General features: G+C 37.5%; 1 protein-coding gene across 1 annotated transcript in view; it reads right to left on the reverse strand.

Annotated features, from left to right (window-relative positions):
• PSPC1 (paraspeckle component 1) overlaps positions 1 to 19,408 on the reverse strand; it is a 36,484-nt gene extending 17,076 nt beyond the window's left edge. Inside the window, 7 exon segments of the mRNA XM_033052078.2 lie at positions 8,032 to 8,140; positions 9,056 to 9,140; positions 13,161 to 13,357; positions 14,403 to 14,498; positions 17,039 to 17,219; positions 17,222 to 17,339; positions 18,912 to 19,408. Coding sequence (XP_032907969.1) covers positions 8,032 to 8,140; positions 9,056 to 9,140; positions 13,161 to 13,357; positions 14,403 to 14,498; positions 17,039 to 17,219; positions 17,222 to 17,339; positions 18,912 to 19,292 — 1,167 coding nt within the window. The 5' untranslated portion in view covers positions 19,293 to 19,408.
• Between the last annotated feature and the right edge of the window lie 2,204 nt (positions 19,409 to 21,612).

Genomic DNA, 21,612 nt, shown 5'->3' on the forward strand with positions numbered 1-21,612 from the left:
TCATCAAAAAATATCCAACAAAAACTACTATTTTATTTCTGTACAATAGACCCAGAGGTCAGAATTGGTGTCAGGAACCCAATGGGACCATCCAGTCAATAGGGACAAACATAAAAAGCTGGTTCTTACCTAAACTCAGAAGTTGCCCTTTTAGTTAAAACAAATGTGTAATAATTCAGAAATTGGGGCGGAGGGGGGAAGAACAAACAGGAAGACTCCATAAGTAAATAACATTTTGAAAGTATTATAAAAATCAGGAGCATGCAGGAAGATAAATAAAGCCTGAAGAACCTAATTTCAACATCATATTGTCTTTCCTAGAACAGACAACTATCAGCTATCCTGTCACAAGCAGATAATCCAAACTGCATTGGAACCTGTAGTAAGAGCTTTATGTCATGTACAGAACAAACTAATACAAACACTCCTTCATCTACAGAGTTCTAAGCCTAAACTAATGAGTCATTAGTCTGCATTTTACTGTAGGAAATCATAACAGTGACAAATGTTTTAGTAGGGCCTACTGTGACAGGACATGGGGTGATCTAATAGTGGGAAGACTTCAACTAGGTGAAAGGAAGAATTTTTTTTACAATTAAATACTGGAACAAGTGCCCAGACAGGTTGTGGATGTCCAATTCCTGGAAACATTAGGGACTGGATGAGGCTCTGAGCAACCTAAAGTAGTTTAAGATGTCCCTGCTCATTGCAGGAGGCAATGAACTAGATGGCCTTTAACAGTGCCTTCCAAACCAAACATGCTAGGATTTTAAACTATGTTCACAGAAATCTCTTAGAATAGCAAACCTTAGACAGGTTTAATTGACTCTAAGCTTTAGTTTCTATTGAATCCCCATCTGAACAGTTAGAAAACAGCTCTACTGAAACTCATTCTCTTACCAAAACCCACTATTTATTAAAAGTGCTAATTAATTGGAAAGTAACACCCAATTTCTGCACAATTAAAGTGTACTTGATGGAAGACAGAAGTGTCAGATTTAAACTCCATTTTGCTCATGGAAGATTTAATAACCCAGAAAAGCGCGACCTCCAGTAATAAGACAAAACTACTTTGACAAGGAGGCTTGTGAAATATTAATGAGAAAAAAATAAATATTTTAATTTTAAAAATAGCAGCCTGGTATCAATAGACAGGACACAGCAGTAAGTTAATGTCTATTTGTTTCTACTTCTATCAGTTTGTTGCATTATCACTATTAACATTTTCTGCTCTGTGAGAGCTCTCAAGCAAAATGCTAGAGGGCTAAGCAAAAGGTCACAATAAGAAAAAAACCTACTTGGAAGGCACTGGCTTGAGAGGCAGAAACCAGGTTGCTAAACAGGTTCCCTCACACTATACAACAGGCCTATTACAGGTTTCCTCACATCTAAAAATGCTGTTCCTACAGAAATCTCACTTATTGTTTCCTGCGTTTTAGTCTTTCTTTAAACAGATTCCTTGAGTAAAGACAAACTGTTCTAAGCAGAGGAACTTATTTTGGTGCAAGTCTCAGTACCACCAAGCAAGACTCAGGATACAGAGAAGTGGATGACTCCAAAATAGGTACCAAGCGGACAACTGAAACTGAAAGTTAGTTTCTTCTTAGTCTGGGTAAATACTTGTACAAACTCCAAGTCAAACTTAACTCCAGTAGCTGAGGAAGAAAAAATGAAAATTATTAAGGCAAACAATGTTATCTTCTTCAAATATATACAGCATCTACCAAACATATCAATAAAGAATTTTTAAGTTTTATATATTATTTCTTGCTTTTGAGAGTATGAAAAACTGAAGAACTCTATTTGAGTAACTTCAGTTGAACAAGAAGACTTTAAATTGTGAGCAGCAACAATTTTCAGAAATAATAGCAAAACACAGAATAGACTTATTAAGTCTGTTCTTGAATAGATTTCTGCATTTTTATCTGTAAAACTCATGAACCATCAAAAGTTAGTAGGCAAATGGAGCATTCTATAAACAAGCACAGATGCATTTGAGGTCTTTCTATCAATAATTGAACAAAAATGGCATCTGCTACAGCTGAGGCCTCATGAAACACACAACTGACAAAGACTAATGTCATTTTGCCATTACATAAGCAGCATCTGTTAAGTGTTATTTTAGTTTCTTGATCATCAGTCTTACTAAGAGAAACTAAGTTATAAACAAAACCAGATAATCTAAGTATATAGACAGAAAATTTTCTATCAATTACTGTAGAAAAGAACAATTTGGGAAAGCTAAAAGCAGTACCACGAAACCTGAATTCATACTGGAGATTTGTGCACATTTGACAGCACACTAAAGTATAAAAATTACTTGCTAATAGTCACTTGTTCTATCTGCAAATTCACATAAAATACATCTTAGCATTTTCCAAAGAATTTTCTTCAAACATTAGAAGATGATTACAGTAGAGTAAGATTAGTCTCCTAAATAGAACACAAAAATATCACATTGCCTAAATACTCTTAGTTCACACATACAGAAATATAGTTATAAATCAATATATTATTGTAACAATTATTTGCTCTGTTACTCAAAAATTACTTTAAGTACCACCCTTGACATACATAAAACCATGATCCAGAAAATCAATTATGAACCATTCTAAAATGGTATGAAATACTTACAACCAAAAGATCTTATTTCACAAACACCTTCATTTAATGTATATAAGCACATAATATGTAACAAAAAGATCTGCATTGATTTCCATGCCTTGTCTTTTCCTACTAAAAGCAGATATGACAGTTAAATAGTTTTTTCTACCTGAGAATGTAATTAAAGGCTGAAAATAGTTTATTTAGTTGTTGAAAATAATACAAATAGATTATTTTAAGGCTTGTTAAGGAAGTATTACTCTTACCCAAAGCAACAAATTTAGTATCTAAAACACCAATGAAGCGAAGAAATGCAAGATTTAGGAATCTGTCTACTGACGTATATCACTTGGGGAAAAATTTAAATAATTTAGTTCTACTGCCAGAACTAGGACTGCCCACAAAAAACACAAACTGCTTATTTATAGAATGCTTGCTCAAAGGTTTATCCTATGTTGATTTATGCATAGGAAGAAACTTGATCACTGAAGCAAAACCATTACCAAGAAAAACAGGAATATTTTGTCAGGTTGATGTTTTAGTTCTATATTTAATGATTTGTTTTTTACCAAGCTAGTTTTACCTTAAAAAGACTTTAAGGTGTCACACATGAACTGTGTATGCTGGACTGCAGTAAGGATGCCATTCATCTTGCCCAACCACGCTCTACAAAAGAGCTTTTATAAAGTAGCAAGAAACTGAGATTTTATTCATACAAACACAAAATCACCACCATTAGCTTCATTAAGTATACAAGGCTATCAGGATAAAATAACTAACATTTATTTTTAGAAAACTTATCAAATTTGAAAAGATTTTTAGAAACGTTTCATTCATTTATTACTGGGCATCTGCCTTGGTTTAGTTTTGAGTTAGGCAGGAAGTAATTCACCATTCAGTGAAAATTCCAACTGTTTACATTACTGGACCTTTTGAGCACAATGCTATGAGATGATGGGATCAAAATACTGTTCTATTCACTTAAACAAGCAAGAAGTACAAAAATATATTCCCGAATTACTGAAGTTCAAGGAAATCTAACTGATAGTCTTGTTTAAAACACGTCTAATGCTTAACTTGTAAGTGAATACAGAAGGGACATGAAGGACAAGATATGCCTCAGTAGAGCTCCAAACAGCAAAAAATTGAAAACTGCAGGACCGAACTCTTTGAACAAAAACTATGTTGTGATGGCATTCCTGAAGCTATGAACTTCACTACTGCTTTGCCATGTGCTTTTTTACTTTCTTGCTTTCATCTATCTTACAGCTTTTGATCCAAGTCCACTACAATCCCTGCTTTTTAGCTACTGCTTTAGCGGCTGATGCTTTGTGTTGATAATTACCCAACACACTTTGAAGCAGTGCTTCTGCAGAAAAATAAGCAAAGTAAAACAACATCTAGAAATAATTCCTGAAACGACTATGAGATTCAAAAGAGAACTATCTCATATACAAAGTCTTACATGAAAAACCAGCAAGCATTCATAAACTGAAACTGATTAATTCTCAGAAACAGTCCCTTACACATTCAAAAAGGGCTTTTTCTTGGAGGGAAGAGGGTAAGGATGTCCAAAAATCTCAATTCCCTCTTTAAACTATCAGTAAGAAGAGCTGCAAGTTTTAGGCCCGTATTGCAGCTATTGTTTCATTAAGTATAATACCCACCAACACTATTTCACAGTGTTGCTACAGAAGTCCATTTGTGCACCAAAACTAGAATACAACTCCTCCATATTTTGGTCTCTGTTTTAGACACATAGAAACTATTTTAATATACTAAATCCAAACCTCTAAGTTGGTGACATGAACAAAAGCAGGTCTTGGAACTGGAATTATTTTGTAAAACGGCTCTGATTGAGATACAACAATGTAAATCCAAGTAAGCCACCCATAACTGGAAAATAACTATTGCACGTTTGAGTAATTAATGTATTACTGCACTCAGAAGTATTTTCTTTTTAAAAAGTATTTGTGCCGTTGCAAAAAAAATCATCATCAGCGAGCTCCTCTTTCAGCCAGAAGAATGTATGCAAAATAAAAATTAGCAAAATACTACTGGAAAACTAGTTTCCCAATTAAGCTTCTCTGAAATCAGAATACATACAAATTATTGAGCTATAACGGCACATTTCAACTAACTGACTTTTAGAAAGGAAGGGAAAAACCCTAACCAATATGAAAGTGTTTATTAATAATTTATCTAATAGAGATCACAAAACTAGATTAATAAATTGTTTAGGTATCATCAGGCTGCCCATTAGATTAAAATCGATGCAGTCAAATTTCTAATATTCATCATCACCAGCAACAAGAATGCTTCAGGAAAAGAAATCCTCTCACAGAAAATATTTTTATCATCTGTAAAACAATCAAGTAATTGCCAGTTGCATTGAACTTGATTACAAGATTTTTTTCAAAAGCAGTGCATTTTTAAAAAATCCAAGTTTAATGAGTTAGGGAAAAGACACAAATAGAAACTTTCAACAGGAAAGCCTAATACTGCAGCCTTACACTAGAGGGTTCAATTCTGGTTGCCATTGCACTTACCACCATTTATCTTCCTGTTTTAGACTGACCAGTAAAAAGTGATAGGATATAACTGAAGAAGTTACTTTTCAAAGCTTTTAAGAAACAAAAACAAGGATTACAAACAATTGTTATTGCCCTACTAAATATGTTGTCGGTAGAAGACTTCAATATGTTGTAAGTACAATGCCTGAAGAGTTTACCAAGACTTGCTATGGTGAAAAACTATCCAATAGTACAAAAAAATTAAATTCTCACCATGAGTCAACTTTTAACCTCTGAAAATAGAGAATAACTTTCTCAGTACATGTACAGTGGTAATCTGAGAGTAGAAGCAAGTGCAAGGTGGAATCTGTTCACAGTAAAAAGTATTAGTAAGAACAAATAAAATCAAATTAGCTGTATCAAATTCTAAGTTGAAATCAGATTTCATATGCATTTTGCAATCTCCAGAAAAGATTTACAGTTTTTCTCTGCTGCAAAATGCAAAGGCATTTTCAATTCCCATTGAACTACGTAACTACAGTTATCTAAAAACATTTTATAGCAAGCATCTCTAAAATGATAGGCATGCTTAGTCACACAGCTGCCCTGATTAGAAACTGTTGCTAAAGAAAGTAAACACATCCCTTGCCATTTGTTTCAATTTTTCCACTTTTAAAGTTCAAAGAGCATTAGAAGTAAAACCTAAGTCAAGGTTCAACCAAAATACTAAAGACTGATCTAAATATATTTTTTCATGTGTTATTGTATATGGCACTTCAATCACATGATGTTTAAAAAGCAACACCTGTACTCTACAGTCCTTTATATGTAAGTTAAAATGCTTTCAGAAGGGTTGTTACTGCAAAACTACATCCATATATATACTTGTAATGTATTAATTAGGTCCAGATGAATACACAATTTCAGTAGTGCATGAGAGTGGGAAAGCTACACTCTTCCAAAGAAGTCTTCCACCTTTTACCTTTCCCCTCCAAAAAGTTTGATGCATAAAAGTCATAAAAATTATGCTTAGCGATTGAAGTGTTTCCATTTGAACCACTCTCCTTCCCTTCCCATCCTATATTTTTGCCAAGTCCAGCATATCAACTTTAACAGTTTCTATTCATATATGGTTTGGAATTTAAAAATGTAGATAAACAACAAGGAGGGACAAACTGTGATACGCAATTTAAGCACAGAGACTAAATACTATGATCTCAAGGCAGACGTAAGAATAAACCAGTAAAGGCTGTGGGGCCAACATTATCTCATGTTCCCCACTTCAAGCTGCAGAATACAGGCCACAGCCTATTAACAGCAATAGAATCTGAGGAAGTTACTGCCATCCCAGGGCCATGCGTTGGCTCCCCAGCTTCCTATCACTGCAGCTCTCTGCAGCAAGAAGCAGGGTCTCACAGAGGAGCCAGGAGGTTTTGACAAATAGCTTACAGGGTCAGAAAGTCAGGTAACCCCAAAAGATACTACATTAAGATATTACAGTGATATGAAATTTCATATTTGGCACTGCAGAAGTCATCAGCAAGTACTATTTCTAAATTACATCAGATGACTGCTACATGCTATCTCCCCAATCATGTTTAATAATATTTGGAACACACTAAAGGACAGTATAAGTTTAGAATTCTTGGTCTTCACTACCCTGAAAAAAAGACGTGCTGAAAGCAGTTTTCTTTTAGAGTGAGAACATATGGAAATAAATTACCATCTGCTTTTGGATGCAAGTAGCTCAAAACACAGTGAACAAAAACAAATTATACCTGTTAGTAAAATCAAATTAACTATTTTGCTTCTTCCCCATCTTTATAAAAAATACTAAGGGGCAGACGGGATAAAATGTCCTGTTGAGAACATGAAATCATTCATTTTCTAACATCTCTCAGGATGTCTCTGAACATACATAATAAATTCTTCACAAGCCTACAGAAAATTTCATTGTATAGAATGTAAAACAGGTTTTTCTTTCACAGGAAGTAGCTGAGAAACCAGCAGTGCATTTCTGATGGATGTACAAAGTTACACCTGCGAAGGTGAACAAAATCCCCTCCTGCAGACTACAGTTGTTTTAATAATGTAAAAGAGTATTGTGTGAATTGCTTATTTATTATTTCCTCACTAGGAATAGCTGTAATAAGAAAAGGTTTCCTACTCAAGAGAAACTAAAGCATTTGCAACACGGTTTGCATTCACTGAACGGATCTGGTTGGTAGGAAAAAAGTCATCCCTTTGACCAAAAAAATTAGAAGCTGACTCCTCTGAGAGCAGGATTTAGTTAGTCCTGCAGGATGAGTCTTCAGAGGCAGAGCATACCTAAATTACTAATATAAATAATGTACAGATTATAGCAGAGGGTAAATTTTCCCACACCTTTACCATCTTTCAATCTCCTTTAGTAATGATTTGGATGTTCTCTCATCTAGTTATACACAGGGTCAAAGGGAAAGTGATTTTAGGCGCCATATGAAACTAACACGCCCTTTTTGTTTCTGAAAACTTTCCTAGTAAGTTAAGTATAAACCAAAACCAGTAATTCAAATAAGCTTAGCAGTTTTAAACCTTCAGGTGGAGTAGGGCCCATCAGGATGGGTGATTCCTATCGCCTCTCACTTAGAAAAACTATTTTACGAAACATTTCAATTCCCAAGTAAAAAAGATTAGTATCTGAACACCTTCACTTAACAGATGTGTTACATCACCACCTTGCAGGAAAAATAACCGTGATGTCTGACAAAAGAGTAACTACACTACTGAATATGTAGCAATTCACTGAGGAGAACAATGGAATATTGAAGCAAAAACAGCCAACAAGAAGATGGTAATTCAATAACTAGCATAAAAATAATATAATGAAAAAAATATTTTGCAATTTGGACTTTCACCATAGAATTGTACTTACATTATCCATGAAATTTGGCTTAAATCCTCCCTCCTGCTGTCGTCGTAATTCCTCCTGCTCCCTCTGGCGTAGCATCTCTTCTTCACGACGTCTGTGCTCCTCTTCATGTCTAGGACATTTTTTCAAAATTATCAATTATAATAATTATAAAATTACTAGTCTCTTGACCTGCTCAGGCTTGCACTCAGTCTCAGAGGTAAGATCAACCATATAAACAAAACTGGTCATTAACTAGTTTTTAAAAGTATAAGGCATTAATCTACTCAACTAGATGCGTTTGAGTACTTGAAGTTTTGGCTTGTGTTTTTTTTACTGGAATACGGAATACTAGTAATTCAATACCAATATATTTTATATCTACTCTTTCAGCTATATACCAGTAAACAGGTTAAAATATTCCAGTTTTTAAGAAGCTACTATGGATTAAAATATTTCAACAGTGCCAAAAGACACATTTTTAACTCTGAGAAGTGTTTGTGCTGCTCTTATCTTATTGACATTTATTATGACATTTTACACAAAAAGCATATATCAGTATGATGAGACTATGTCTATTTTCTTAAACTTTAGAGAAGGCAATCAAACAATTATTTACATTAGTCAAATTCTAAAGAAAAATTGTTTTCAACATACTAGAATATCATAGAAAATAACTTCCAAAATCCCATGTCAGACTATATGATTGCAATGCTATGACTCTATAGCAGATCACCTGCCCATAAAATTTAGAAGCATGTTCCTATCTATTACAGCAATGCTTCAGTCACATCACAATAAATATGAAACAAAAAATAGGTTGACATTTCATGCTATTCAGAAATCTCAGAAATTTACAACAAAACTAGCAGAGCTGAAATAAGGGAAAAAATCAAGCAACACTTGAAACCAATCTTTATATTAGCATTATATTACCAGAAACATCACACACTACGCTTTTGAGAAGCAAGTTTAGCTAACATATCTAAATTCATGCAGGCCTACAGTGGCTGCATGCCACACCTCTGCACAGTAAAAGACAAAATACCTCAATTGTATCTGCTTGCGTTTTTGAAGTTCTTGGTTTCGAAGTTCTTCCAAGCGCCTCAATTCTTCTTGACGACGCATGAGATCTAACAGGATTAAAAGTGTATTTAAATATAAAAGCTGTCAATCAATAATGTGGCAACACAAAAACTGTTATTACTGTCAGTTCAAGCCTTCAATTATTTAAACAAAATTTTCAGTGCATTTAACTCACTTCTTTCCACGAAAAAACACTGTATCCATGGCTTACAAACACAGAAAGGTACAAAATGGGCAAAGGTCTCACAGTAGGAAGTTTTAAGTTCTCAAAGAAAAGGAAAAAAACCTCTCTCAGTCCCTTAAATCAGATCCTGGTTTTACATCTAGGACAGGTCATCGATTTTCTCACAATGCTGAATACTGCTAAAGTCACACTACTAAGAAAACCACAATACCTATGGACTTTTATGCTCTCCGCTACCTACTGCAGCCCCTACATGGCACACATCAGAAAAAGAAAAGTCATATGAACTTCAGGTGTATGAATCTGAACCTCCATGAAGATCTGTCACAACTCTGCTCACTGCAACTTAAAAATGACTAGTCTTTTAATCCCACAAAAAAGCACAGCCAAACTCCTAAGAAGCATCTAAAAACCCTTAAAAAGCAGGGCATAACTCACAGTACTTACTTTTGCTGACCAGTCACATCATTGATTTCTGACTGGAAACTTGTGCCTTCTTCAATGAATAATAACGTCACCATTTGTTAGAAAGCAGGTTTTTTATTTTTTAATTACAAGATATTTACCACGTGATACTATTTATAGAAACCAAAAGTAACATTTTACCATACCATCCATTCCAGGCCTTCTATGCTTTAGTTCAACTGTGCTGCACATTTTCTCTAAGCATTTCTTTACTATACTAATTAAAATATCTTTTTAGTTATGCAAATCAGTTTCCTCAAATTTGCATCAGCATAAACTATTACAACTTCAAATTTTCCTTTAATATCCGAAAACTACAACAGCCAGTACATTCTGCCAAAATACAATGTATTTGTTTTCTTTTTGAACAAAGATGATTACAGATATTTACTCTCACAACATCTGTTGACATTAGAAGTCCTTTTTCAAGCCCATTTCACAGGACTGCTTTTCTACTCTCTTCTGCACAATTAATACATTTCACACTTAAATAGAATAGGCTATATTGAAGATTCACTCAAATCACAAAGTATGAGGGCTGCTTCCTTCCAGCTATGCTTGCCATGGAAGGTCTGGCCACTGGTATCCTGATCACTGGGCAGTGTCACAAGCACACGTTTTCGGGTTTTTTTCCTTTTAATTAACCTTTAAGGTTATTTCAGAGTATGAGTGTACTTTTAAAATAAACCTTTAGCTTGCTTCAGCATTACTGAGATCAAAAACTAACCCACTCTGTACACAACACTGTCCACTGTGGGAAAAGATGTTTACTTTTCAGTTCTTTGTTCTTTCAAATTTATACAACATTCCCTATTTCTTGTGCACACAAGCACAGCTACATTCTCTCTACCACTATCATTTACTGTCCTTTGTTCTTAAGGTGTAGCACTCTTACTTTTCTCAGCATTCTCCCAATTCTTATCCATAGCATAGTTTATTGCCTTTCCTGAAATTGTTATATGCTAAAGTTCAACGTAGCAACCTATGACTCATTATTATTTGACAACTGCCCAATCTTGGCAGAAAGCTTACTAGGCCAGGTGAAAATACAGATCTAGAGGTTCAAACTGCACAAGAGCCATCCATATTAGAAGACCTGTCATGATGGTATTTTTGCCTGACAGGCCCTTTCTCTGAACAGAAAAAATCTGCACTAAAGCAGTTGTGGGAAAAACAGAAAACAGAGAGCGAGCATTATTATTAGCCTCTGCACTTTCTTGTGCTTATAAAGGGGCAAGGTCACATTTTACCTTCAACCTTCTACATAGCAGAGAGCAGAAGGTGAAGGGGTTCTCTCACCTCAGAAGTTAATCCTACAAGCTGGAATATCAACTCCACAAAGACTTTAAAGCAGTTTTAGCTGCTCATTTTTCAGGTTCTAAAGATGGAAAATGCCAAACTTACATATAATTGATTTTAAAATTAAGCTTCTGGTTAAATTCAGTCATGTTTTCCAGCATTTTCATAATCATTTAACCATTGTTATGAGAGAATATTTACAAATGTTTGATGCATACCACCAGTACATAAATCAGAAATACCATGCAATTTACTTACACATGGAAACACGTATTCTGCTCTACAAATTACTTCTGACTCAGTCTGTCAAAATATGACACTTAAAAGTGAAAAATTACACATATCAGAAGAATTAAATCTACTTCAAGAATTAATAACACACAACAAAAATCTGAGTATTCAAACCAACATGTTCTAGAGTTCCAGTCCTACTAGCTCTCATGGAGCAGTTTCAACATAGTCTTCACCTGCTAGACTATATGGACCAAGCTCATCCTTCTTGTCCTCATTTTAACTCCTACACAACTAAAATATGACATTTTATATTTTATTTTCTATTTCATAATGACTGCTTCAATATATCTTGAAATGTGACTTTGTGCACCAGGGATACGAAAGTATTAATTCTAGGGTTCTGGTGTCTTAGAAACTTCACTGCATCTTTCTACAGAACCCTGTGATGCAAACTCATTAATATAATCTATACTCTTGACATGGCATGAACTTAGACCACACTATTCAGAGCACAAGAGGAAGCTAACCTTTGAAAATGGACAAGTGAAAAACACGTTATTTTCATGCATACTGAAGCTGAAGAACTGAGAAGAGTAAAACAGAAGCAATATCTAATATCTAATCCCTAGAGCTCTGAAAATTAAATGTCACCAGATAATTAAGAAGCAACCTAACTATCTTAACAAAATTCAAAGCTTCCTTGTACCAAAGAGGTACTCTGCTAACCAAACTGTGAGGCGGAAAAACCCTCCTACACTAAAAAACAAGTATTTTCTCACTGGAATAGTAACATCACACGCATTCATGTTTTAGTGGCTCTTTAATGGAAGTGGCTCTTTTTTCATATAAAACTGGCATTTAACAAATATTCAAAAAGCAGAATATCTTCTCCTTCATGTTGCCCTTAAAAGAAACTCTAATATCCAAAAACATAAAAGAGATGCTTTCCCATGTTTTACGGTCAAGTGCTTTTCTACCTTAATGAAGAGGCCACTGCCATCTTGTCTCAGTTTAACACGTAATTAAGACCTGAATTTAAGACAAAGTAATCTCTAATCATGCCCTCAAGTAGAGGCAACAGGTGAATAAATTCAAAGGAAATCAAAGAGCATGAGTTCTGGGACTGGATTATCAGCACTGTTAAATATTAACAATTAGGTAAGTCAACATTAGATTTATACAACCTGTGTCTTAAGCACTGAACCATCTTTACAAATCTCAGTCATGCATACGCACAAAATTACAGTGTGTGTCTAGCTGCCCAGGGAGGGCTGTACTGTGCATTGTCAGCAGGATTCTTGGATCATATTAACTTGCACATGCCTCACCTCTAATATGCACCTGTGCTTACAAGGAAACGTAATGCTTCAACAATTTTTCTTGAAAAATAAACCAAGAAACAGTTGTCATTTCAGGTGCTGCAGCAACTATTTGGCCTTTCAAAACAGTTTTCTATGTTATTGCACTCTGTAAAAAACCTTATGCTTTTTGTTATTATATAATCATGTTTTTATGCTACTATCTTCTGCATAAGACCTTATGCTCTGTATAAAGCCTTATAAAAAACAGTAAGGCTCCACAATGGGAACACGTGTGCCTATTTAGGAAAAACAGGCTAAGTAAACCTTTTCCTAAAGATAAATTTAGGGAAGAAAACAGACTTAGACAATCACATCTTCATCAGATTCTTAATTCATTTCTGCAAATCATCAAGGAATATGTGCACAGCGAAGTATTCCTTCCTTTTTCTCAGCTAAATGCAGTTAATTAAATGGTGAACAGCAAAATGTCCAAGTACACAGCTCAATATGCTACATCAAAAAACCATACCTCTGACAAAACAAATTTAGTACTAATTTAATAATAGTAGATTATCTGGTTTTACCTTGCCTCATCAGCATTAGCTGATGCTCATGTCTAGCTGCTTCCATTTCTGCCTCAAGTTTCTCTTTGGCTTCTCTAATGTTCCTGTCAACCTGTTCACGCTGCTGCTTTTCCATCTCATCAAGAGCCTTCCACCGTGAAGCATACTCAAACTCAAATGTTCCAGGCTGAGCAAAGCGTGGTGGTTGTTCTCTTTCCCTAATAAAAGTTTGGCAGTAAAAATGTAGAGAAGGACACATTTAGATCAACAGCTGTAACAGCCAGAGAATGTAGAAACAATCACTTCAAGTGTAGACCTCACTTTTTATCAACCAGTCAGATAACTATATTCTAAACCAGACAAACCTTAAAACAGACATTGACACAAGTAAAAAGACAATTTTCCAAAACTTGCCCAAAGAAAGATTCAATTTATTTAATTTTAAGACAAAAATCTGTATTGACATCAGTACAAAATTCTAAGCTGCAACACTACATTAGCAGTGTTCAGCCTTCTAAATCAAGTAGTTAATTCACTAAGCCAGATTTAAACCAGTTAATTAACTAAACCAGTTAATTCAGTTATTTAAACAGATAGTTATTTAAATAACTATCAGCCCAGAATATTAGCCAGAATCTGTAACCATTAAAATGAGCCTGCATTTCCCATTCTAACACTAATATTGTACCTAACAGTGACAAATTTTGAGAAGTGGTGCTCTATAGTCTTACCAAAATAAACATTTTATATTCAAGCAATATGAGTAGCAATTACAATATCAAAAAGCAGTATTTTCAGATTAGGGGACTGCTATCTCATGACTGAATTCACTTTCTCATATCAGGCTTAAAGTTTCACCTGAACTGTGGAAACTGCAAAGATTTACGTGCCAGGGGGTTGCTAACAGTTACGGGACTATTCAGTGATCATAAAAATCTGTGGGTATTCAAAATCTCTGATTAGACCACACCTCTAATCCATAAAAGACAATAGTTTGCTGGCAACAAGCTCTTACTGACTGCAGTGTAGGCCAAGAATCTCTCTACTAAATGTACAGAATGTTTAACCAATATGCCAAGTCTGAACTTTACTATGATTAGGAAATTTGGGAAGGCCCTGTTTAATCCTTTGACATAAAACAGTACAACATATAAAAAGCACTACTTCCTGCTGCCCAAACCCAAAAGTAAAAATTAATGCATATTTACAAAGGTAAATAAGTACATAAATAATGTTCATTTAAAAAGGCTAACCACAACTTACTTGTGGTACTGTTGTGTTTTTTGCATTAGCTTCTCAGGGAGTCCATCCTCATCATCAAATTGCTCCATTGGTTCTACAACAACAGGTCGAGGTGTTCTGGAAAACATTTTCCATTTAACAACTGAATCATTAATGCACAGTTACAACTTATTATAGCATTTTGAAGAAATGCTCCAGAAAGCTAACATGTAATTCCTGTGTCTTTTCTTAAGCCACAGAATTCCAGTGAATCCAAATTTTAACAACTACCTTCGGAAAATAATTGTTTCTATACCCAAATCCAGCTATTCTGCCTAGAAACCATAACTTACTTGACACAGTTCTGTTTGCTTTTTTAAAACACCAAAACCATCTAACAGTAACTACAAAATATTTAGGAAGGAACTACCTTTCTATTTTTATGAGTGAGGTATCACAGAGGCCATGACTGTACTGAGAAAGCAACAAAACAGAGCAGCACAACCTTCATTTCTACTGACTTTCATAACTCAGTTTTGTAAGTTCCTCTACAACTGAAAACAGCTTGATATTTTGGTATTAATATTGCAGTGATAATTAGAAAAACATTTCTGTTTATTTAAAATCCATTTTTAATCCATATACTCACAAAGCAAAATCCTAATTTATCTCTGAAAATAGCTTCCTTGATATGTAGTAAGCAGAGGCAAGCATGAGCCAGTAGTACCTAAGAGAGCTCTGTAAGAACTCTAAATTGTGTAAAAAGCTCTTTGCATCTGTCTTGGGAGTAGAGCTTGCAAAACAGAGAACTAGAGACATAATTTTCAAAACACCAGCATTCATTTGTTGTGTTCCATGCCTTTATTTCACTTTGCAGACCTTCCCTACTCCTCCAGTCCCTCATTAGGAAAACAAAACAAAAAACAAAACCAAACCAAACAAAAATCAACCAAAACCAAACCAAACAGCCAAAGACTTCCCAATATATTTTACTCTGGGCATCAAGTTCAGATTAAAAAGATGAAGTCCAGAATCACAGGGCACAGCTCAGCAACTGTTTTTCTGATGCCATCTGCATGGCAATTGCTGACAGTTCTGCTATTGAAACGCAACTGAACTGTAGTGCTAACAAGTTATAAAGCAAAACAAAAATGTTAAAGCACTAATGTTTTCAATGTCTAGTTTTGATACATTTAAACTGGACCTGAAAGATGTTCTGATCAGATAAAGAGTTTTCAGTTAAAAGGTAAACTTTAGACTCTAAAGCAAAACAACAAAGTAGATGGCAGCAGATTCATACTAATTATCTTTGCAACAGTGCATTAGGGAATATGTCACCTAAGCAAGAAAACGATCAAGTGCTTTTTATTCACTCAGGCCATGGTTAGATGGTCATTTCAATTCAACTGATCTATCCAGCTGGTAAAACAAGAATAGCTCTCTCCTCAAATCCCAGCTTCTTTTTCCCTGGCACATCTCTCATGCCAATAATAGCACTAATGTAACACTGAACTACATTACTTCCCTTATTTGGCTCGTCACGCTTCCATTCAATTACTAATGCCAAGAAAACCCAGGGAATAAGAACAAATTGCTGGCACCTCCTGGTAACAGTAAAGATGTATTCAGATTAAATTTACCATGTAACCATCAAATCAGTTCAGTAGCATACAAGATTTGGGGTTCCAGACCCCTTAGTCACCTGCCAGCTCCTCCTGGCAACATCTCTCCTGCCTTTCTCGACTGGACCGACATTAGCAGGGACCTTCCTGTGCTTGAACAGACTGCAACAGATCCCCATACTAACGAATGCTTTTCTGTTGTTTTAGCAAGCACAAGTGGCTTATGGAAGTATCACAAAGTTCTCGAGCACATAAAAGAACAGCATAGCCACAGCAGGACCTTATTTCAATGGCAGTAAGTTTTCATGCTGTGGAACCACAGCCTTATTTTCCCAATGAATCAGAAAAATAAAAATTATTATAAATACGCATCATTTCATGCAGTTTTTAAGAAAGCATTTGAAAATGTAATTTGTGACTGTGTAAAGTACAGCAGTCAACAACTCTCTCTGGCAAGTACAGAAATATGAGATGCGAGAGAAGTGCAGCTATTTGAAAGCTTGCTTGTCCTTGAAATAGATTGTTTTCCAAATATCACTAGTATAAACCTCTTCAGAACCTCAGTCTCCATTTTAAAACAGTGAGAAAACCCTGGATTTACAAGCCACATACAATTTTTGAGATAGGAACACTTTCTTTAGTCTACAGAAATATCAGCAATGTCATGCAGTTTTGTTAAGAAATATAGGAATATTATTTTGTCACTTTGTTACTGGGATAAGGAAGAGTGCAATGAATGAAAATAAAGTCCCAACAGAAAATGCTTTATTATATAGAGAAGGAAAAGTAATATTGCATATGAACTAGAAAAACCCAGAATTTGCTCTCAGCCTCTCATATGGTAATAAGAAACCTTATGCATAGTGAGCAGAGAAAGATGGTTTTCTTTAAAAATAAAATCAAGAGTATTTGCATACTCATGCCAAACCTTTAATTTCTAACCTCAGGCTTTCAGAATTTGGAAACAAAATAAGAGCTAGGGAATACCATGAATGCAATTTTTGCTCACTTCAGGAAGACATACTCACAAATTCGAACAAAAATCTGTGAACTTACGTTGTAAGCAAGAATGCCCCATCACTGCATCTTTCTAGAGCTTTCCGTGCCGGAGGTTTTGCTGCAAACTCTACAAAACCTTTCCCTGTAGCTCTGCCACGATCATCTACTACAACAACCGCTCTTTCCACTGGCCCGAATTGAGAGAATGCTTGTTCCAGCAGCTCATTGGAAACCACAGCGACAGATTCTTCACCGTTAAGGCAGCTCCATGGGTAGCAAATCGAATTCGAAGTGGTCTGCTCTTCAAAATAGTACCATCAAGTTCTGCCTTTGCTATTTCAGCCAGGGTCCTAGATTCCTTTATAAAAATATAAAATATTTTAAGTATTTTATTTTCAAAGAGAACAGATATCACTTATGTGTGCCCTCCCCCTCAAAAGCAGCAAAGTTGTTTTTCTTCAGTTGAGCATATCGGCACCAGGATCATTCAACTTTTTTTCTCCCCAGTCAAAAAAAAACAAATCACACCAACAGCAACAAAAAACCCAACAAACAAAACAACAAAGTGTCCTCTGAAAAAAAAAAGTGCAAATTTTTTGTTGCACATCAGAGGACTTAACAAATGCTCATTATGATGTTGCTGCTCTATAAAGGTTCTGAGCAGAGTTGAAATTTGATGCTTTTCACGTTTACCTACTCAAATGTTTATATTCTGCATCCCTACCTCCCCACAGGAAAACTGGTATTCAAACATTACACTACAGGATCTAAGGTGGTGTGGGTTGAGTTTTGTTTTGCTTTTAAATAATTGAAAATATAGCACTTGCTCTCAATGGATGACCAATTCAAATTTCATCAACAAATGATGAAATTACCTTCTTTGCTCATATACCCGTTCGTCTCACATTAATGGCCTTTCTGCACCCACATCCATCAACAACTGCCTTTCTTCTCACTTCAAAAATCTTCACCCGGCTTGATACCAAGTGCAATCCTGACATTTAAAGAAATTCTTTATATCTTTCTTCACAGTTCAACAGGCTAGGCAAGCTGTTAAAAATATATACATACTCCCTGAACGTAATGGAAAAGGGAAGTTGACATAAAAAGTCCTTCTAATCTCTATTACACGCAAAAATTAGTAACGAGATGTAAATAAATCTCACTTCCTCCATAAATTTGCTATTTCAGGCCGAGAAATTCTCAGGGTAAAAGATGGATGGCAGAATGCCACAAGTATTTTAAGATGACAACCAAAAAGGAAAAACAACCTAATCAGAAAAATATATGGAAAAATCCTAACTAGACACCTAAAGCACTCTAAAGCTATTCCCAGAATGATACAAATCTGTGCATTTTAAACAGAGCAATCGCGAAAACTAATCTCGCACACTAAATTACCATTTAAATGCAGCATCATAAACTTTTCGGATGATTCCTTTTTTTGACTGCTTAACTCGAGTATGTTTAATCAAATACTGTGTTTGATTACCAATCAAATCAAACACCCCTAAAAATCCAGTCTTATCTGAGCACAAGTAATTTAAACAACCCGCGGTCCGCAATCTTTTCAATTCCGTGATTTTTTTCGGTGTTCACGACGTGCGAGCAGCTGCGCTTCGAAACAATCCCGTCCATTCTTTAAAATTAACTGTGTTAAGTTCCATGGGGTGAGGCGGGGACCGAAACACCAGGGGCTGGGAGGACTACGCTGAATGCAGGGGTCTGGCTTCGATGTGTAGAGACGAGCAGGGGAGGGGGAAGAGGGAAGAAGAGGCAGGGGAATCAGCGCTAGCAGCGAGGAGGAAGAGAATGAGAGGCAGATGCTGCCTTTTTTTACACCCTCCGAAAAGCAGGGAAAGGGGTGGGGGGCAAGGGTCCGAAGCTCCCGCTTTCAGAGACAGCCCCAGGGGCCCGCCCGGATCCTCACCAGGCGGATGAAGCCGAAGCCACGGTCTCGATTGATGAAGACCTCGCTGGGCTCCCCGTAGCGCTCGAAAAGGCGCTTGAAATCCTCCTCGGTGATATCAGTAGGCAGATTCCCCACGAAGAGCCGGCAACGCTGCGTGTAGCTCTTCTCGCCAGGTTTGAGAAAGCTCTTGATATCGATAGTGAACCCAACCTCCCGCTCCTCATCTCCGCCACCTTCTTTGCTCGGCGCCAGAGCCATGGCCGCCGCCGCCTCGCTCTCCGCTTCTAGGCCGCGCAATCCTTTCAGGGTGCCGCCGCCGCCACCCCCCACCATGCCCAGCGGCGCCGCTGGGGAGCTGTTTTCGATCCGCACTTGCTTCAGGTTTCTATTCGCGGCCATGTCCGCTCCTTCCTCGCGGGCTCTCCCTCGGAGCCCAGCTCGCCAGCCGCCGCCTCCGACCCTCAGCCAGTTCAAAATGGCGCTGCCGCCAAGCCCGGCGAGTTGTGCCGTCCCCGCGGGAAGCCCCGCCCCAGCCCCGCTCCCCTCACGGCCGCGCCGCCGCCGCTCCCCCTCAGCTCCCCTGCCGGAGCTGCCGTGGGCCCACCCAGAGCGTCCTTCCCTGCCTAGAGACGGATGCGCGGCCGTGGCTGCGCTGCAGCCCCGTGTTAGAACAGCGGTCTCCTCACCCGCCCCCAGGCAGAGGAGCCCCTCGCTGGGGTCTCTCCCGAGGGAAAGGCAGCCGGATGGGATGCACTGGGGCGTGTCTGCTCCTGCGGGAGAGGGACGCAGGCGAGACACAGGAGACGCTGAGGCGGCGGGGATAGCCCAGGGAGTCACAGAATCACAGAATCAAAGAATCTATCAGGTTGGAAAACACCTCTTCGGATCATCGTGTCCAACCTATGGCTGGCACTGCCATGTCAACCAGACCATGGCACTAAGTGCCATGTCTAGTCTTTCCTTAAACATCTCCAGGGAAAGAAATTCCACCTCCACGCTGGGCAGCCCATTCCAATGTCCAATTACCCTTTCTGTGAAGAGATTTTTCCATATGTTCAGCCTAAACCCGCTGTGATGCAGCTCGAGGCTATGTCCTCTTGTCCCTGTCACTTGTTACCTGGGAAGAGGCTGACTCCACCAGGCCACCCCCTCCTTTCAGGCAGCTGTACAATGATGAGGTCCCCCTGAGCCTCCTTTTCTCCAGGCTGAACACCCCCAGCTCCCTCAGCTGCTCCTCACAGCACTTGTGCCCCAGACCTTTCTCCAGCTCCATTCCCCCGCTCTAGACTAGTTCCAGCTTCTCAGTGTCATTCCTGAATTGAGGGGCCCAAAACTCGACCCACCACTCAAAGTGTGGCCTCAGCAGGTCCCAGCACAGGGGGAGGTCACTGTCCTGCTCCTGCTGGACACACCAGTGCTGATCCAGGCCAGGAAGGGCTCTCTGGGCACTGCTGTACAGCATGGGAGGACCTGCAAACAGACATGGCACAAAAAGCATTCACCGAGGCAGATGTAGGAGACAAATCTGAGTGAAGGAAGACACTGCTTCCAGGACAACTTCTTGCAGAGCAACGGCTTTCATCATAAAGGGGGCCACTTTATTCTGAGAGGTGTGAAGTCAAAGGTTTCCTTCCTCGGTCATACCTTCTTGTAGCAAAGACGATGGATCTACTGCAGCACCAGACTGTGGTTTGCTCTCCTGCCGGATTCGCAGCTGCTTGGTTTAGTTTGTGTGCCTCAACCAATAGTACAACCAGTGCATGGTTTCTCAGAAGTATTTCTTTCATTAATTCAACTCTAGCATCTTATGAGCTGCTAGACCATCTTATGAGGTCAGTAGTTACTTCAGCTAGTGTGTGGCATATACTGTTCTTTGGAAAAAGCAATATCAAGCATGACATTCAAGAACAAATTTATTCTAAAACAGGCGTGAATGTACTGCTTAGGGGTTACTTTGTCTATTTTAAGTTCCTCTGTCTTGTTGTACCTCTTGAGGTACAACAAAGATCTGTCCCTTTCTTCCTATCCTGAGCTTGTCCAAGGACCTTGAGAAGACACAAGTTCCCAGCTTTATCAGTCCATCTCTTTCTGAAGCAGGCTGGTGAGTGTAGGATATCAAGCTAAATGCCGATTTTAACCTCTCAAATTCAGAAAATACAGACTCATAAAAAAGGCAGGAAGTCAGGCAGTGTAGGAGCATGATGGAGGCGTTAATGTATGGGATCCCTGAAGCAGTATGGGATCCCAAAGGACAATGCTCTGAATTATATTTAGGATTCAATAATGTTAAGACACAAGTGTTTAAAAAAGAACTAACTTACACCAAACCAGTAACTTTCTAAATGTGTAAGCATGAAAAAGGAGTGAAATGTGCTAGAAACAATGAGACTATACACTGTAGATGTGTACTCATCAGTAGATGGGAAAAAGGAGATGCAGGTAGTCTGGCTGTTTTTACTGATGCGGTGTCATAAAATTGTCTTGGTTTTCAAATAGAGATTTCCAAATCAGGTTAATAGTAAAAGCTGCAACTATTAAAATTGCAAGCACAATTTCCTGTGTACTATGAAAATGTCAATAGGAAGAGCAAAGAGTGTTTACAAATTCCATACTATTCTTACTTTTCCTTAACTAGGCAATATCTCAATTAAAAAAATATAGTTCAGTAAAATAGAGCAACAGAATTCCACCTTCCAGAAACAAGGAAATATGTCTGAAA

Source organism: Catharus ustulatus, chromosome 2 (assembly GCF_009819885.2).
Source record: "Catharus ustulatus isolate bCatUst1 chromosome 2, bCatUst1.pri.v2, whole genome shotgun sequence".
Taxonomy (NCBI): Eukaryota; Metazoa; Chordata; class Aves; order Passeriformes; family Turdidae; genus Catharus; species Catharus ustulatus.